Source organism: Dufourea novaeangliae, unplaced genomic scaffold (genome assembly GCF_001272555.1).
Source record: "Dufourea novaeangliae isolate 0120121106 unplaced genomic scaffold, ASM127255v1 scaffold147, whole genome shotgun sequence".
Taxonomy (NCBI): Eukaryota; Metazoa; Arthropoda; class Insecta; order Hymenoptera; family Halictidae; genus Dufourea; species Dufourea novaeangliae.
This window is the reverse complement of record NW_015374029.1, coordinates 274,457-293,906: the sequence shown is the minus strand read 5'-3', so window position 1 is coordinate 293,906 and position 19,450 is coordinate 274,457. Positions and strand designations below refer to the sequence as shown.

General features: G+C 40.9%; 1 protein-coding gene across 1 annotated transcript; it reads left to right on the top strand.

Moving 5' to 3' along the window:
- The first annotated feature begins 2,364 nt into the window (after nucleotides 1–2,364).
- LOC107189400 (fasciclin-2) lies at nucleotides 2,365–19,224 on the top strand. The gene is made up of 7 exons (XM_015577924.1): nucleotides 2,365–2,467; nucleotides 4,386–4,551; nucleotides 12,316–12,485; nucleotides 13,053–13,318; nucleotides 14,217–15,276; nucleotides 17,545–17,997; nucleotides 19,018–19,224. The coding sequence occupies exons 1-7, from the start codon at nucleotides 2,365–2,367 to the stop codon at nucleotides 19,122–19,124; spliced, it is 2,325 nt and encodes a 774-aa protein (XP_015433410.1). The 3' UTR covers nucleotides 19,125–19,224.
- Nucleotides 19,225–19,450: the final 226 nt, after the last annotated feature.

Here is a 19,450-nt window from a genome sequence, read left to right as displayed (position 1 = left end):
ATTGACCCAGTGGTAAAAATTAATATAAAAATTTTTATTTGCAAATTCTTCAAAGTCAAAGTCACTAAGCCCCAGCTAAATTTACCTACACGTGACAGAATAACGTCATTTCTTAGGAAACGATTGTGTTAAATTGACACAAGGGGGACGGATGAGGGTTAATTTTACTACGTCATTTATTGAGTCCGTGTATTAGCTGGGAGTCGACTGTTTAAGTAGTATAATATAATCCATCACGTCAGACGTACTTCACACGTATTTCGTCCGCATTTTCAACAATTAATAACTCTGAAACAAAGCCTCAAACAGAATTTCGTCATTCTTGGTTTAAATCTTAATTTGTCGTGTAGAATCCACCCTGTATATTTCCAATTTATAGATTAATAATATTAACCCTAAAACTACCAAAAACGAACGTCTTCCTATTATCTATCACCTTTGAAAAAAAGGCAGCATATTAAAAAATATGCAAATCGATAAATTAACAAACTTCTTCACTCATATATTGCAGTAAAAGTTTCAAAAAATCTCAGAAAATACTGTTACAATATTCTAATAATTTTTATAAAAGTTCACAAACCAGAGATATTGACTAGTTTGGTAACTTAATATCGAAACTAGAATAAAGAGCAAGAATCACCACTTTTTCGCTGTTACCATACCAAAAAATGGCCATTTTGGCCGGATGGCTCACACGTGACGCGTTTCACGCGGCTGACGTAATCGAGCGTGCCGCGAAAATTGAAACTGTGTCAAATTGGAACAGCCGGAGGTAAAAACAATCGTTCTCGGTTTACATTAACACCAGTCGTGGGACACCGCGCGTCCCGTGTCGCAGCGGCGGCCATTTCGAGGGCGGTTGAAATACATTCGCAGCTCTGAAATTGTAATGCGGCAATTAATTTGATGGGACAACACGCGCGGCCTCGGTTCTGTGTAACTGCGCGCAAACGAAATTCGTCGTCGCGCGGCGACACATGCACAATTTCCGGTCCGTGGTTCGTGCAAGGACACGAAAACATAGAAGGCCATCTTGGGGGAGAAGTTCTTTAATTGATCGGGGGCCAGAGGATCAGAGGATTAGAGATTCGAGCTTAGGTTTAAAATTTTACTTAAATAGCTGAATGTTTGCAGAAATTTTCAGAGGATTTTTTTATCCTCTGGCAAGTTTAATTATTGATTTTCTGCTTGTGAGGATTTTATTTCTTTCATTGGAATTTATAATTTAAAGAAATAGTGTAGATTCGATAACTTAGAAATTGTAAGGTTTAAAAATGTAAGTATTTTAGAAAATGAGCAGGTAATATTCGAGGATTCGTTATAGTATATTCTATACTCTATTGTGAGTTTGCTTCGAAGTGTGTTCTTTGCAATTTTTTCTTCTCCCAGGCAAAATAATGCACTACAAAGTTTTTAAAGAAAATATAAGTTTTAGAAATTGAAAGAATCCAAATCTAAAAACATTCGGGTACTTGCAGCAAAATACAAACGGAATATTTAGAGTCTATTTATGTAAAAAAGTGGATGTCGAAAAAATTGTCGAATTTCCTGAAATTCATTATATCGAAAAGTTCGATAAATTTTAACACAATTTTCATTTCATCTGCTACCTAATAGAATCTTCTATGCGACTCCAAATTTTCTGTTTCTAGTCTCCACAAATAAATCTTTAAAAATCGCCACAAACAACAGGATTCTAAACACCCAGATAACTGACAGTCAAAAGTAAGGGACCAGTTGTAATAATTAAAGATAGAAAAAACTATTATTTTCCAAAAATTTGATAAAAATAATGTTCTAAGATTGATTACAAATAATTCGTATATCTACTGACTTCGTAACGTTTATTCTATCATCACAAAAAAATAAATTACAGTTCCATCAGTCATGAACTCTGATCCCACACTTTCATTCGCTATTACCCATCCCGAGGCCCCAGTTATCATCCTGCGAACAATTTCCACGAAACAAGCAATACGATTCTGCTGTTCCCATAAATGAAAATTCCAACATTTGTCAACGAGCACTCGCAGATCCATTCCGTCAAGCGAGCGTTGGGAGAACCACCGGAGGCAAAATAGTTTGCGTTCCCGAAACAAAGTTGTCATCGAGTCGTGGCGCCGAGCGCGTACACGCTCTCCCCGGCAACGTTTCCTAGTTAGGGCAATTCCGTACTTTCGCTCGTCACGATTAATTAGCTTAATTCTGGCTTCCTGTTGTGCGTGCGTGCACCAGCCCGCTGGGTGTCACGCCGGCATAACCCCCGGGCCGTGCGCATTCCCGGCGTCATAGTTGACGCACGTATGTCGCGTCGTAAAACCGGCCGTGTCGCATTCCGCCACAGCGACGCGACGCCTGGAGGAGATGAGCGCCGCCGAGACGTCGATCTGCATTTCAGTGCTGTGCATCTACGTGCTCAGGGCGCCACCATCACCACCGCCGACGACCCCCGCCGCCGCTCGTTTTGGTAAGAGGCTTACAGAGACGAGTGAGCTACTTGGCCCCGCGATCCAAACTCGTGACGATCCCACATAGATCCTCCAACTCGAGGAACCGAGACCCCCTCGACGCGGTTACCTGCGGCGAACCTCGCGTTCTTCGATCATAAATCCGGATGTTCTCTAGTCCCTTTGGTGTTCGATCGCTGGTTTGCGTAGTTTTGGAAAATCGTACGATTTTAGTTTGTTTGTTTTGTATGGAAAATGTGTGACGTTTTTGATGATCCAATAGACTATTTGTTACAGATGTGCTTTGAAAGGAGATTCTTCGAAATAAGCTGGTTTTTTTTTAATGAAATGTTAATATAAACGGGCTACAAGAAATACTATTGTATTATGAATGAAAGAAATAGAGGATTCTATTTAAAGAAATTAACTCCACCTTGAAGTCTGCTCCGTTGCTTTACCTGTAAAGAAATTATTCATACCACATAATGTTCACCTCCATACTAAGTAACTTGCGTAAGACTATTTTTGTCATATTTGACGAGTGAGCTACTTGGTCCCACGATCCAAACTCGTGACGATCCCACATAGATCCTCCAACTCGAGGAACCGAGACCCCCTCGACGCGGTTACCTGCGGCGAACCTCGCGTTCTTCGATCATAAATCCGGATGTTCTCTGGTCCCTTTGGTGTTCGATCGCTGGTTTGCGTAGTTTTGGAAAATCATACGATTTTAGTTTTTTTGTTTTGTATGGAAAATGTGTGACGTTTTTGATGATCCAATAGACTATTTGTTACAGATGTGCTTTGAAAGGAGATTCTTCGAAATAGGCTGGTTTTTTAAATAAAATATTAATAGAAACGCGTCACGACCTTCTACTATACCAGAATGCTATCGTATTATGAATGATGGAAATATAGCATCTCGCCATGGTCCCCAGGTGTAACGCTGATATTTTTAATAAAGTGTAGCGCAGTGATAGAGCTTGTATATAAAATTATTGAAATATTTAATGTTCAGTACCGAGGGGCCTTCGAACACTTATCGGGGACTTACTGTATTCAGCTAAGTGGCACACCTAAAAACCGCCCTAGTACATTGGTCACTTCGAAGTTACCCTCAGCAGTAAGTAGAGGGTTCAAGAGAAGTTCGATGCCCTTTGTACCATCATACAATACACCTTAACCTTCTATGGGCTCGTGTAACTTTCAAGATATTTTATTAAATAATTTAACTTTTGTCATAAGGTGGCATATAATCTTGTTATATAATATCTTCTCACTAACCAATTACATTATAATACAAAAAATTGCTGAAAAAACATGTTGGGTTCTCATTATTAATCAGTATTTTAAATGTATAGTTCTGAAAAAAAATTCGGCCCATAGAGGGATAATTCAATAGTCTGCTGTTTCCAGTGTTGAAACGAAAAAAATATTTTGTCCTGCCTCCTTGTTGTCCCCAATAAAATAATTCCACAACTCCAAAACCGAGTATCGTCCTCAAAAGAGAAACCGAATATTTTCCTCAAAGGAAAAAAAAATTAAGGTCTGAATAGGCCAGTGTTATAATCGTGCACGTATCGAAATCACCAAACGAAACCGGCAGACCGTGACGATCCTCCGTCTGTACACGCTCGTCGTTCGTGACACGTAGCGAGGAGCTTGTACACGCGAGAGTTTCATGGTATACGTAAAAATCGCGGACAGTTTCCAAGGACGTCGAGAGCGTAATCGTTTCGTTATTACGGAATTACGTGCAATTACCCAGCGGACGATTAAACCAGCGTGTCCGAGCAACGCGCCATCTTGGTTGCGCCAGCTCTTTTCCATTCCTCTGCCCCTCTGAAACGCTAACGACCCGGTTCCCGTTGTCAATCTAACGACCCGGTTCCCGTTGTCGATCTAACGACCTAACAACGATCACGACTCTGGTTGCAGCTTACGGAGAGGAAGCATCCTTGGAGATCCTGCCGAGCGGCGAAACGCAGACGAAGCCAATCGGGTCCAGCATCATTCTGACGTGCAAGCCGAAGGTCGAAGACACGAAGCTCATCAGCGACATGCAATGGCTCGATACGCAAAATCGTGTGATCGAGTCCCTGAAGTGAGTAGATCGACGGTCACACGATGTGGATGATCGTTAACCGCGTCGACTAACTTTTGGGTATACTACCATTGGATTATTCGCCCCTTGCCATTGTGTACTCTTGTCCGGCTGAATTAATTCGATTTGAATTTTAGGAACTTAACAATAACGAAGTATTAAAAAATATTAATAATACGGTCTAGTATTTCGAAAATAATCATTTTATTGTAATAAAATTTGGGGTACGAAATCTTACAAGTTTTGAAATTGGTGTTCGAAATCTTACAAGTTTTGAAATTGGTGTTCGAAATCTTACAAGTTTTGAAATTGGTGTTCGAAATCTTACAAGTTTTGAAATTGGTGTTCGAAATCTTACAAGTTTTGAAATTGGTGTTCGAAATCTTACAAGTTTTGAAATCGGTGTTCGAAATCTTACAAGTTTTGAAATTGGTGTTCGAAATCTTTCAAGTTTTTCAAGTATATAGTTAGATGATAGTTTCTAGAACTGGTAGGCTTTAGTGATTCTTCTGGGTGTCTGGCTCAGAGTTTTAGACGTAAATGAGTTTATATTGCATTCTTAGCTATCTTTGTTATTGTTAAGTAAGATTTGCTGATCTGATTTCAAAAGTAGTGGGAGTAAGAAAGGGTCTAATAGGAATTTTTGGATATTACTAGGTGTTGATGAGTCAGAGATTAGAGAGTTATGATTTGGGATTGGTGGGTAAAAGTTTCAAGCGTGTTGTATGCCTCGGGGTTGATGGGTAACAGATTAAAAAATTATTTACGAAAAGTAGAACAGAATTTTGGGGCTATCTTAACTAAGCGATAGGGATAAAAGTATTTTCTAGCTTAGATATCAAACATTTTTTTTCTTTTTTAATTCTAATTTAGAATTGTAGTGTAAAACATTTTTTCTCTGGAGATGAAGTATTGTAATTTGATATTAGCTAAGAATAGACATCCTAAAACTAGTAGTAATTTAATTGTCGAATTTCATATAGAAATAGTCTCGGGATGAAGGGTTGTTTTATGATCCTCATGTTCGTTGATCGTTTTTATTAGTTTTCTTATTGCCGAAGGATTTTTCTTTGTGGAGCTGGTGGAACACGTTCAACAGCCTGAAATAATATCTCGCCTTTGACACTGCATTCGTTATTGCAACAAAGGTCCCGTTGATTTATTAAATCCTTCAGGTTCGTGCGGGTTCAGACAGTACTGGTTGAAAGTCGTAATTCAAGCGATCGTTGGCGAACAGAGAAACGGAGGAGGAAACGCGAAAATATCGCGACAACGCAAACAAACGTTTGTCAGGCCGGACGAGAATATATGGGCAAGGGGTGTTTTCGCAATTTTTGAACTGTTTTCTTGTTTTTTTTTTAAAACAATAACAGTCCCTCTTTTAGCTAATAATTGAAAGGAGAGAGGGTGATACATAACACTCGAGATAACGGGCAAACTGTGACGATTCTGCGAGTAGAAATAAAAAAAGTCGATGTTTTTTATACGAACAGATATCATGAATGACAAGACAGACCGAATAAAATTATTGTATTTACAGTGAATCTGTATGATATGAATTGCAAAATTGGACAATCGGTTTACTTGTAGTCTGACATTATCAAACTGCGTCCAATTCACTCAAACATCAATCCAGTGTGTACATCGTCAGACTCTGCCTAACTTTAATCAATAGTGGTTACGAAATTCTACCAAAATCTGTCAGAGTTCATTAATCAAACACAAATGAACCGATGTCGGATACTGTGGAACTGTGTCAAACTACGAACAAACCCAACCAGATTTTGTCAGGCTCCATGAGAGCCTGTCAGACTTCGTCAGACTGCATTTAACTACGGTCAAACTTTGACAGACACCACGTAATCTAGTCGAACTATATTAAACTTTACGCGAGTCTTAGGTAAGTGGCCCAGAGTCCATAAAAGTCTGTCAAACATCGATGAAACATTCACTCTACTACTTTAGACTAAATTAAAACACACGAAATCATGTAACTGACAATATTTGACAAATCGATCCACCAATGATCATAAATTACATACAAATTTGTTTGAGTTAAAAAGAAACAATTTAACAATTTCTCCTGTTTCTACTCGCCGATACATCAGTTTGCCCCACAAGTCCTAGAATATTCAATAAACAAAATTAAACGAAGAATTAATATTACACACGAATAGGACACGACCACCACCCAAGCACTAATTTAACGAATTTCTGTCACTTGTTTTGCACACAGACTCGTCGTCTTACCGATCGAAAGGCGAGTATACAAAACTGAATTCAAGGCTTTACCACGCAACCGTAGTGTCGTTCGTTTTCAGTCTCTGTTTTTCTCGATGTCCCTTTAGTTGCCTTAGTTTCCATCCAACTTAGAAGACTGTTTTTCTTTATCCACCCCATTCACCACCACCAACACCACACCATCATCGTCACACCCCACTCACCCCCTTGCGCGCAACTGATTTACGTCTACTACAGCCTGTACAGAAGCTCTTAATTGCTGCTGGCCCGGCCGATTGTTCTGCGAACTAAGCGTTGCTCATTAAGCTGTTCGGGAAAGTTTTCCGCCTTCCAACCGGTAAACTGACTTCCCAGCGTATTTGAACTGTTTAACGGGGTGGCACCTCTCCACCTTTGTACACCTTTATGTTCGAGAGCAAGAAGATCGTGGGGAGAAGGAGACGATAGGTCTGACTAAAATAGATGTTAAAGGATCCTTGGACGCGTTATGAAGGCGCCAATGACGCAACCGCGTGGGCCCGAGCAATTAAGTGGCTCCGTTATGTGGATATTTTCGTATCCTTTATGGGGGAGCCGCGTGAGGTTGGTGCACACTTGGATGGAACTTAGGGTCCATTTGGGAATAGGGAGGATCAGATCTATGGTCGATGTTTTGCGTAGGTAATTAGTGTACGGTTTAATTAATTGTTTAATTGTCGATGGAGCTGCTGGCAAAATATTAATTGGTAGTTTTCTTGATCCAATTTGGAAAGTTTGGTACGTGACTTTATCGTTGTGAATAAACGTTGGTTTAGATGGGATTTCATTACAAGTCGAGTTCATATGAATTTGAATAATATTAATCGAATTAATGTTAAAAATTATATTACAATTTAAACACTCTGTTTCGAAAATTCGTTATCGAATCAGAAATTTAATATTACATGTTGAATTTAATTATACAGGGGAGACCAGCTAAATAGATTCCCCTAAATTTTTTTGTTATTCTATGAAAAAACTTCCCAGGACAGAGTTGCTCTATTTCAAGGTGAACATGTAACAGTAGAATGTCTTCTCAAGGTCATCTTCTATGAGATTTCAAGGTCAACAATAAATAAGGCAAACATTTAGGTAATCCCATTTAGCTGATCCATCCTATATATAAAAATTCGAGTTGAACAACCAGCTTTATTATATTCATAATTACATTAAAAAATTGTTGTTTGAAAGTCTATTTCAGAAGACAATATTCATGAATCCAAATTTCGTAAGCCCATCTTCTATTTATAATTCAACTAGTCGGTCAAAAATTCTAATATTCAATCAAACAATGAATACAAATTTAAAGACACAATTTCTCTACGCCAATTCTTCCTGTAGAATCGATTATTAAAATTCCACCTATTAAAGCTTACCAATTTACGCCACATAACCATTAACAATTAAGTATTCCTATACACCTAACAATACCATTCTCTGTTCTCAACTGACCTGTCGTAATTTCAAACGACAAAGGATCCTCACGCGACGCCCACATATCAGCCTGTATCGTCCGTCAGAACCGGAGTGTCTTTCCAGTATGTTAGTTCACCGCGGAACGTCGACCCGTACCGTTAATAAACTATCTATCGTCCGGGTGTACCTGTCTTGCAAATATTTAACCACGTTGGATCAAACAATCTAACGAGTGTGTAACCTCGGTAACTGATTCGTTGGATCGCGTGTTTGCCCGATTACGCGGGCCTCCCCCCCCCCCCCCCCCACCGTTCCCTGATTTGCATAATTATGTCCGTTCGTCGCGGAGCGACTAATGGCCGATAAATTCGCTCGGCGAGAACCCGTGTACGAACACAGAGAGCCGTTTCATTAATTGTACTCGGGCCGATGTTCCGATCGGGGGTTTGGGGAGGCAAGGCCGAAGAAAAGGGAATTGCATAATCGTCGGACTAACACTGTTATCGTGCCCGGTGCATCATCCTCCTCCATTCGCTCGTCGTTGCCAGTTTTAATCGTTTCAAGCTCTACTCGACATTCACTCCACCTCTCTTTCTGCGTGTGTACCCTCTATGCACGCCTCTTCTTGCCGTAATTGTTCCGTAGAGTAATTCTATCTTCGCCTATACGGTGCTGGGTTTGCTGTAATCAGAAAAATTGTGAGAATTTCGTTCTTTTTGTTTTTACAAGACGCGTAATTATCCGGCTGACACGGTTGGCTGACGCTACTTGCGGATGAAGATGAAATAGATCATTCGATGAATACGTAATTGGGATGAACTGTTAATGGGCTTATGTTCGTTTGGTTTATGGGGGAAGTTCAACGACCGGCTTGATGGTTTCTGAAAATTTAATATCTGACGATTGGTTATCGGAATCTATCACGGAGGTAGTATTATTATTTCGGGCATTCCGCGAGAAATCGGATATTTTTTGAGGGAATATTTCGGATTTTGTTGACATTTGAATATGGTATAGTGTTCAGTGGAATATAAACGTATCTCGACGGATTTTTGAACATTTTTTAAATTGTTAATTCTACAGCTGTTTGAAATATTGTGTCATGCTTTTTTCAATAAATCGTAACTTGTTGAACTAACAAACTAATGAAAATGAGCTTCATGGGTGCTTGTAGTATACACATAAGAGTGCCTAACAAAAAGTATTTCAGTTTAAAATAATATTTATTATCCATTTATTTTGCAATTGTTTTAAAGAAATGCAATTTTATAATAGTAAGATCCAATTGAAAAATTTTAAGAAAAGATGAGGATATAGTTTTATTTGTTCTCTTTGTGCACAAAATTACAAAAATATGGACATTTCAAAAATGGCCGCATGAATATTCATTGAAGTTGACGCTACGTCGAAGCACACCGGCTCTGATCCAAAATTATAATATGAAATTTGTATGTTTTGATGAATATTTATCCTTTAACTGTTACGTTGGGGTCCTGGAGTACGTCGAACAGTACAAAATTGTCATAATTTCACTCTGAAGATGCAAAGTGCATGGGCGTAGCTGGGACGGGAAAAACTGACTTTTGCCCCACCCTACAAGAAAAAAATTGGATTTTGCCCCTTCCCAGAGTTACAAAATTTGTGTGTAATATTTAATATTGCATTATAATTTGAAACACGACCAACAGCCTCCATTAACAAACCGCATACACTGTCAACGATCTATGACTTTAAAAACAAAATAAAATGTGTCTGACTACGTACAGCCTTTTTCACTGTGGCAGTCGATGTGTTAATATTTTTTTCCCCGTGATAACCTGGCTACGCCCATGGCCAAGTGTCTTAATAATTTTCTGTTAGGTGAAATCCTGCAATTTATCGATCTGTTAGACTAATTACACATCACAAAACACCAGAGTAAATCCACGTAGCAGTTAAGGGTTAAGAAACATAGCGAACGTACTTTCACGTAGACTCGCAAGAAGCCAGCCTACCGTCTCGATTGCGAGATCGATCTAATCACGGTGTCTGGACCAAATCGATGAACAAACCACAGACGCCCAGTTCCGCCTCCCAAATTTTTTCTCTCTCACAATCAAATCATCGGTTTCGAATGCGTTTCCTCACCCCCGAAAGGGTTCATTAAATCGTGTATCGCTGCTGACGCAACCGTTTCGAATTCGCGTGGAACTGTTCGTTACAACACGACGGACTCAGCAGCACACCACCTGAACACCTTATCTCTCCTCACACGCACACACCACGCCACATACACTGTCATGGAACGTTGGTAAATTGTGTGAATTCATGTTGAATGTCTCCCAGTTCGTACCAATCCCCCCCCCCATCTTGTGCACAACACAAACGTCGAGGATTGCCGGTCCCAGTAGCTCACGATCCATCCCGTCGAGCATCGAGCCCTTGACTCTCTCTTTATCGATCCGAGTCTCTTACGTCGAATTAAGGCCGATCGATTCGCGGCCGATCTCTCTGCTCACGCTATCGATCCGAATTCGATGCTGCAATGCGAGCTCTCACCCAACCACTACCCCCTTCACTCGCATTTATCGTAACGATATTTCACCGATATCGGCTCGACGTTTCGCGTTTAGAACGCGGATTAGTCGTTCCAGGGCCGATTTATGAGCTTTATATTGCTGGTTCGTGAACGGTTTTCGAGGAAACATGAACACCGCCGACGGTTCTTGCTCGACTGGAATGTATCTGTGGGTGGATATGCAGCTGGTGAAAAGTTCGGTAAAGATTGCTGGCTTTCTTCGATCCTTCTGCAGTATTGCATTGCTATTCCTTGAATTAAGTTGAGGAAGTATGGAGGGTGCCTCAGGTCGGGTTAGGAGGTGATTCTATAAGGAAATATAAGTGGAAAAAGAAGAATATATTTTTTCATAAGAAGCTTTGTTTTTTGAGAAAATCGACTTAGAAATTTCATCGAGTATGCGAATTTAAATTCGTAGTGGCAATAAGGTCAGTGTCCCTATTTCTAATCACGTCCGGATTTCTGCTCAGTACGTATATTTTTTATTTAGTGTAAAAAGTTAAGGAATAAATTAGTTATACAAAATATTATTTAAATTAGTTCAGTAGTTTCGTACAAAATGCTACAGGCCGCTGTTCAATACATGGCAGTATTTTAATAGAAATAAATTTAAGAAGTTTATCCGTCATTTTTACTAACAAAAATTTACGGAGTCTTTAATATTGTTCGCTAAAGTTTTGTTTTGACATTTCCATTTTCGCTGAGCAGAAATAGGACATTTTATACTTCATCATAAATTAACTTTTATTTAAATTTAATTATAAAGAGAGATTTAAACTTTATACCTAAAAAGCTTTTTTGTTGAATGTTGCATAAGTAAATAATAAAAATAAATTTCTGCGATAGCAGAACTCTTAGATGATTAGAAATAGGGACATTATTGACTTTAAGTAGAAACTAAATGTGATGGACAGACGCGTTAGCCAAGTCCTAGTCGATTGCACACGTATCCAGTAGAGATTTTCAAATTCGATCATCTGGGAAACAAAGCATCATAGGAAATGATTTCATTCCATATTTGCGATTTGTTTTTGCATTTAGAATAACCTTCTGCCCGGTTGTAGTACTCGAACTGAGACACTTGCGAATTATTTTGGTAAAAATCTAAAATATTTAAAAATTTTGTAAAATACATAATTAGATTTTCTGTTTTCCTTCACATCATAGATTGTTTCCGAACTTCTGACTGGTGGTGTATATCTTCAAGTTCATAGAATTGTCGAAAAATAAATTTTGAAACCACGAACCTAATGTTATGGTGAAATCAAAATTCAATGCAATTTGAAACCAGAAACCTGAAGATTGGTTGCTTAGGTATTGTCAACAAGAGTTCTATTTTATATTTTTAGTGATGATTCCGAAGTGGTTTTAAAAATGTTTGCGAACCGTTGAGCCGATATCGTTACAGTGTCTCCACCCTTACACTCTTCGACTCATCTGGACATTCTACTCATCGTCATATAGAACGTAGATCCTTTTTTGGGAAGTGGGTCGTTCGATGGACTAATTATTTTTTTAATTATTCCCTATAGCACGTTCCCAGGGAACTCGAAACCACCGATGTACACCGAATTGCACCAGGATAACAGCCTGTCTCTGTATTTCAACTCCCTTCAGGAGGAGCAGGCTGGGAAATACATGTGCAGGGGCACTTATGCGAATTCGATACAGCTGAACAAGACTGTGACAATTGAAACTATCGGTGAGTAATTTATATCTAATTAATGTCTCATTTAAAGAACCGTCTGTGCTCTGTGAACAATCCGAACTATTTGGGCTCGTACTTTTGAAAAATACAAATTTTTAAATATTAAAAGTCTGCAAAATCTGGAAAAGAAGATTGAGAATTATAATTATAATTCTTCAACTGATTCGAAACATTGAAGTAGGGTTTGATTGACTATTCAAACACACAGATGTATTAACTTACCTTTTCCAGCAGGTATACATATTTAATAATCATTTGTGATTCTCTGTGTCCACGTATTCGAGGCTACATTCCTTTCATTATGCAATAGTATTTAGTCTACGTAGTATGTGTTTTATGAATTTTCTTTAATCTTGATGTTGATGAAATCAGAGAAAAAAATCAGTTTATTTATTTATTTATTTTTTTTTACCATACAACAAATTCCTTTCGTATATTAGAACGTTACAATAAAATATTCATATTCGTAAAAATTGAAGTTCGTAATTTTCACGGAATTCGCGAAACTTTGTACTCAGGAAAAGAGAATGTTGTGCTTGAATAATAATTACTGTTTCACAGTGGCGATCACTTGGGACGACGCGCCCCAGAATCAATACCCAATCCTTGGAGAAGACTTCCCGATTCAGTGCAAAGTACGCGCGAGGCCTTCGCCCTTAGTCGACTGGCTCTACAACGGTGAATTAATTAAGACGAACGACCACTACATCATCGACAAGTACGCGCTGAAGATCAAGAACGTACAAGAATCCGACGACGGGATCTACACTTGCCGAGCATCGGTGTTGAACACGGGAGAGCTCAAAGAACGACCTATTCGTGTCGAGGTGAGCATTGGCAATTTTTTGCTTCCTTATACCGGGTGTTCGTCGTCTTAACCCTCATCCGTCCTTCATTTTCTCAACTTAACTTGTCCCTCGACGTCAAATTGACACAGTGGTAAAAATTTAATATAACGAAAAGATAAATATTTAAGTTTGCAAATACTTTAAAATCATGGAGCTTCAGCTATGTTTACTTACATCTGACAGAATAACTTTATTTCGTAGGAGCAATATATGTCAAATTGGGGCAAGGGATGGATAAGGGTTAACGACCAGAAAAACTAGCTTTAAAAACAAATTACGAAACGCAGGCTTGAACCTTACTCAAATATTGCCAGAAAAATTGATATTAATATAAGGACCTCGGTAAAATAATTCAAACTTCGTTCATATTTCAACGAATTATAGTTACTTTATTAACAGAAATACATGTGCATCATTAGCCTATGTTTATTTTACAATTTAAAGATAAAAAATTAATCAGAAATTCTATAGACATTGTCAAGAACAATATTACATACCATCTATATGATCTACATTAATATTTGGTAATTGAAACGTAAACGCTACAAACTACAAATATTCAAAATAAATCCATTTGAATCCAAAATTCAAATAAAAGCGAAACCCGCAGAAACGAACAATTCAAGAATCATCGTATAAAAAATTCCAGAACACAGTATTCGCGGTTGCGAAACAGGTTACACGAAAACATTATTTTACCATTTGCAAACAGAATCCAGTACCGAGCCCGAAAACGGGGAGTGTATCGTTCCCCCGCTGCTGATCTCCATAATTAACGCGCGGCCTCTTCTCGCCCACAATTGCGTCGGCCAATTATTCCCGGGTCGTGGCGTTCGCCGCACGGTATATCAGACGGGGTTTGCATTTCATTTAACAGGTGCACGTGCGCCCGACGGTGACGGATCTCTCCAGTCCGGTCGACATAATCGAAGGGGAAGACGCGAGTATACAGTGCCAAGCTCTCGGTAAACCGCCGCCGAAATTCACCTGGGTGAAGTCGTTGACGCAGCAGAATCTCTCGAGCGCCGACCGTTTCGGCGTGGACGCGGACACCGGGATGTTAACGATCACGAACGTGAACAGAGAGGATGCTGGTGAATATCAGTGCACAGCGACGAACGCGGCCGGCACAGCAAACACGAACATCATGGTGAACGTGATAGTCAAGCCAAAGATTATGGAGTTTCTGAACGCCACCGTGGTGCAGGATAAAGAGGCGACAATCGTGTGCAAAGCGTTCGGCAGACCTCCTCCCCAAGTGACATTCCGAAAGCACACGAATGACAAGCCTTACGTGAAAGGAGCCCAACCAGAGGACGACAGAGTGATCCTCACGAATAGTCAAGACGATATCACTGGCGAGACAGTCGGTACTTTGACCATCCACGAAACTATGAGATCGAACGACGGTCTGTACGAATGCATCGCTCAGAACGCTGGGGGGGAGGCACGCCGGAACGGACATCTCATGGTAGAGTTCCCGCCATCTTTCGCCTCGATGCCGAACAAGACCGTCTGGTCATGGGAACAACGGCCAGTGAACATCAGCTGTATCGCGGAGAGCATACCGAACGCGACTATACGATGGACGATACACGGGGATCAGAAAATCGACAACGACGCGATGATCAAACAACTTGGCAATGGGCCACTGTCGACGCTTATGATCGCGCCCCTCGACAGGCGATATTACACAACCTACAAATGCATCGCGTCGAACACGCACGGTACACGGGAGCATAATATCGAGCTGAGAGAGGCGACCCGACCGGGGGAGGTGTTGCAGTCGAAAATGGTCGAGATTACCGCGACCACGATCAGGTTCGAATTGGTGCCGCCCACCACGCATCCGGAATTGCCCGTCAGGACGATCGTTGTGCAGTACAAGGAGGACAGGCAGACCTGGACGGAGGCTAAGAATAAAACGTGGTCTGTTGGTGAGTATCGGGGATTGGTTTGTTGGATTGACCAGAGGAGATTGAGAGAAATTATATAGGTTCGAGTACAATTTTTTGTTTTCGTCAAAGTCGGAAGAATGGGTACAGTTATGTATTACCCCACTATGCGGCCTGTGTCCCTCTATCTGCATGCGAAGGGTCTATATTGCCAGTTAGTTTAGTCACGGATTAGTTCGTGTAATGACGTGTCTTAATCTGTGTTACGTACAAGAAATGGAAGGCAATTTAGGTCTGGCAAGAAAGTTTCGAGTACAGTTTTTTGTTTTTCGTCAATGTCGCGTCCGTCCGCGTGGATTTCTCTTTCGAATCCGCCTGGAGTTGTAAATTCCAGGCTCGACCGTCGTGGTACGCGTCCGGTTGCGAACTGTTGCCCGCCAAATTAATATTAGGCAACTGTTTCAATTTCTTTAGTGAGAAAAACGAATAATTGCTCGACCGTTGGAGCTGGCGAATCGTGATGCGAATGTTGTCGAATGATTGTTCGATTGCGAGTTAATGCGAATGAATTGAGTCCGTGTGACTCTAGTCGTAACGAGTGCGAGTTTTCGAATGATTGTTGTCGAATGACTGTTCGATTATGAGTTAATGCAAATGAATTGAGTCCGTTTGACTCTTGTCGATACGAGTACGTGATGTCTTGAGTCCGTGTGACTCTTGTCGAACGAGTGTGTTTTGCGACCGAATGTTTGCGAACGAGTGATTCTAATGAATGTTTTCGACCGAATGTATCTTTTCGACTGTCTGTTCGAGTTTCGTGTGACGTCGCGCTTCCTCAAAGTTCGATGAAGGCGTGACCAAAACTCGCCTCCTTATTGGTGATGCCCTGAAGGGGAAGGCAAATTTCTCGGGTTTTCCACGCGACGCGGAGGTGGAATACCTCTCCTTCAGGGCGAAGCGGACGTCAGGAAAATATCGCGCACGTGGTCGCGGTGCGAGTTGACCGCGACGAATTTTCGAGTCTCTCAACGGTAGGGTTTTATGACTATATTGTCTGCGAGTCAGCGCGCCCCGGTAAGGCCCGGCGCGGATGGGTCCCAGGTTACCGAGCGCATGTGGCGGACTGCAGACCATAATGTTCGCTTCTTTGTATATTATTCTCTTTGTGTTAACGAGATTGAAATTGCAAAGGGTCGGTCTTGAAAATATATAAATTGACTGAAAGAAGGAATAAAATAATAAAAAGTAACGGTATCGTCTGATTGTATAACCGTCGTTTCGGTCTACGACGGAACAGTCAAAGTCGGAAGAATGGGTACAGTTATGTACTACCCCACTATGCGGCCTGTGTCCCTCTACCTGCATGCGAAGGGTCTATATTGCCAGTTAGTTTAGTCACGGATTGGTTCGTGTAAAGACGTGTCTTAATCTGTGTTACGTACAAGAAATGGAAGGCAAGTTAGGTATGGCAAGAAAGTTTCGAGAATTGTCTCGAGTTGCGTGTACATTACCATTTGTAAGTATTAGGACACCTGGTTCGTATGAAGGAAATGTGACGTTTTGTAAAAATTACATATGTTATGCTACTTTGTAATGCCATTAACGTTACCCATCGAGCTTTAATATTATCCCCTAAACGATATCTACAGTGAATCATCAATGAGTGTTCGGAGGCTTCTTGGCGCTAAGTGTTCAGACTTTCCACGGGAACTCAGTGGTAGAAATGATGTTTGAACATCCAGTGTCGAGGAGCCTTCGAACCTTCATCGATGATTTACTGTATTTCAGACATTCAGCAATTTCGTAATGCCTTCTAATACATACTGCACTTTCGATAAGTGTCCTAATACTTTTGAGCGGGAGTGTACATCTGGAATCCCGTGTGTGCAGTCTCAAGAGGGACTATACGTTGAAGATGATAGCCTCGCATAAAGAATTCATCTCGAAACATTATTGTCACACCTAGTATACAAGAAGTATCTTCCGTGTCTCTAACTTGCTCTCTAGAGCAGGGGTGGCCAACGTATGCATGCGCCAAACGTAGCGCATTGGAAGATTACAAGTTTCATCATAAAATTTCCTCCCCTAAACGAAGCAGATCCTACCCCTATCCCTATTTTCCAACCCCAACCATGTATTGTATGACGCATCTGAACTCGTATGTGAAAAAATTGGCGCATGGTATGTAAAAGGTTGGCCACCACTCTAGACAGTGATTCATACATAAGGACATAAAAGAATACAGTAAAAAACATAAAAAGAATACAGATCACTTAGAAATGATCTTATCATAATTATCTATCGTTCCAGACTCGTACTACGTCATCGAAGGTCTGAAACCGCAGACCCCATACGAATTCCGGTTCGCCGCGTGGAACGACGTCGGTCTTGGTACCTGGGGAGCGATGTATCGCGAGGTGACGCCCGGTAGAACCTTCCCGAACCAACCGAAGATAATAACGCCGGCCGCCGAGTACGACGTGTCGAAGTTCAATAATCAATACGAATTGTCGTGGTTGGTCCCGGCCGACAACGGCGAGCCGATCGACATGTATCAGATCAAGTACTGTCAGATAAAACGCGTGTCAGGCGAATGGGAGGTGCTGGAGAACACCTGTTGGACGGAGGACGTCAAGACCCAGGGCAGGACGAGGCACTGGCTTAAGAACCTGTACTCGGACACGTTCTACAAGATCGAGCTCAGGGCACACAACGCGATGGGCTTCAGTCAGCCGGGGACCGCGAAGTTCAAGACGGCACGGGGTAAGTGTCCATTTTGTTTCTGTCACGTGGACCGAGGAACGGTGTTCGTTTCATTCCGCAATTTTTTCCATCTTTGAGACCGTTCCCGTCAGTATTAGTGCCCTTTTTCAAATCGTAATTATATCTCTTTGAAATATTATTATTATATGTGCACGAGGCTATTGCACCGATTGATATGTTTTTCTTATTTTTTTTTTTTTTTTTTTTTTTTTTAATTACATTGACGAGAGACCGTTTAATTATCTTCGCCTCTATTTTGTTCACTCAAGGAGGAGGGAAAAGGGTCATTGAGGTATTTTCGATTGTTCGATTCGTGGTTTATCGGGAAGAGAACATAGTCCCAGCGGCAGCTCCTTTTTGGATCGTCGGAGGACTGATCCGTGAGATCCCGACCATCTGATCTACCCTGTCTCCTTTGAATACATCCTTATCTCCTACCATCGAATGGTTTCGTCGTTTTTATCGTAGAATACATTTACTTTATTAAAAAATACTAGTCTCTAAAAATCATAGAATAATACAGCGGTAAGAGTCTACAATACAGTACAGAATTCTAAACATTGCAAACTTTATTTCGACATAACATTTATATAGAACTTTGTAAATTATCTGAAGCTCACATATTATTGAGATCCTTGTATTCAGAATTGTTCAGCAGTCGAAGATTCAACGATCCTATTGTAAGCGATCAGAGACAAAACCCAGACGTCTCCATCCATCCTTTCTTCCCCCCCAAAAACCATCAACCCCTCCAGCCCCCTTCAAAGGCCGCCAAAAGCAAATCACAAGCGACGACAATGTCGCTCGAGAGAAGCAGCAACGTTAACGTATCGCTCGATTCGACAATTAAGAGAGTCCCTCAGTCCCCTTGACCCTTGTAGACGAAGCGATTTAGAGAAACAGTCGAGGTAGCCACTCGATGGGCATATCTAGGCACTAGATGATCCCCCTATTCTTCCCTCCCTTGAACAATGTCTCAAGCCGCAACGATCCTTTTACAAGTCACTTTTTATCATTCAGAATCTACGGGCCTCAATGTGGACTACAATATAGATACTTCCGCCGGAGGTACTCCCAAGCTCGCCGTGACCGCCATTGCTACAGCAATTCTATTAGTAGCCATTTAAAAAAAGAACGAAACACGAACGAAAAACAAAAAACAAACGAAAAGAGGCACACAATAAAAGAGAGTATAAAACCGATTGCAAAAGTCATCGTGAAGATAAAAAAAAAAACCGCGGGTCGCTGTGTTCACGCTCGGAAAACGTACCATACTTTCCTATTTTTTTTCTTCGTGTGTACCTACACGTTAAGCGGTGGTGTGCAGATCGGAGTACCGAGGGTATACGCTGCTACCGCCATCTGGCGGCGTACCCACGCTTCTCGTCTGTATACGCGCCGGTTCGCATTTTTATTCCGTTATAACCTCGAAATCCCGTGGGTAAACTCGACA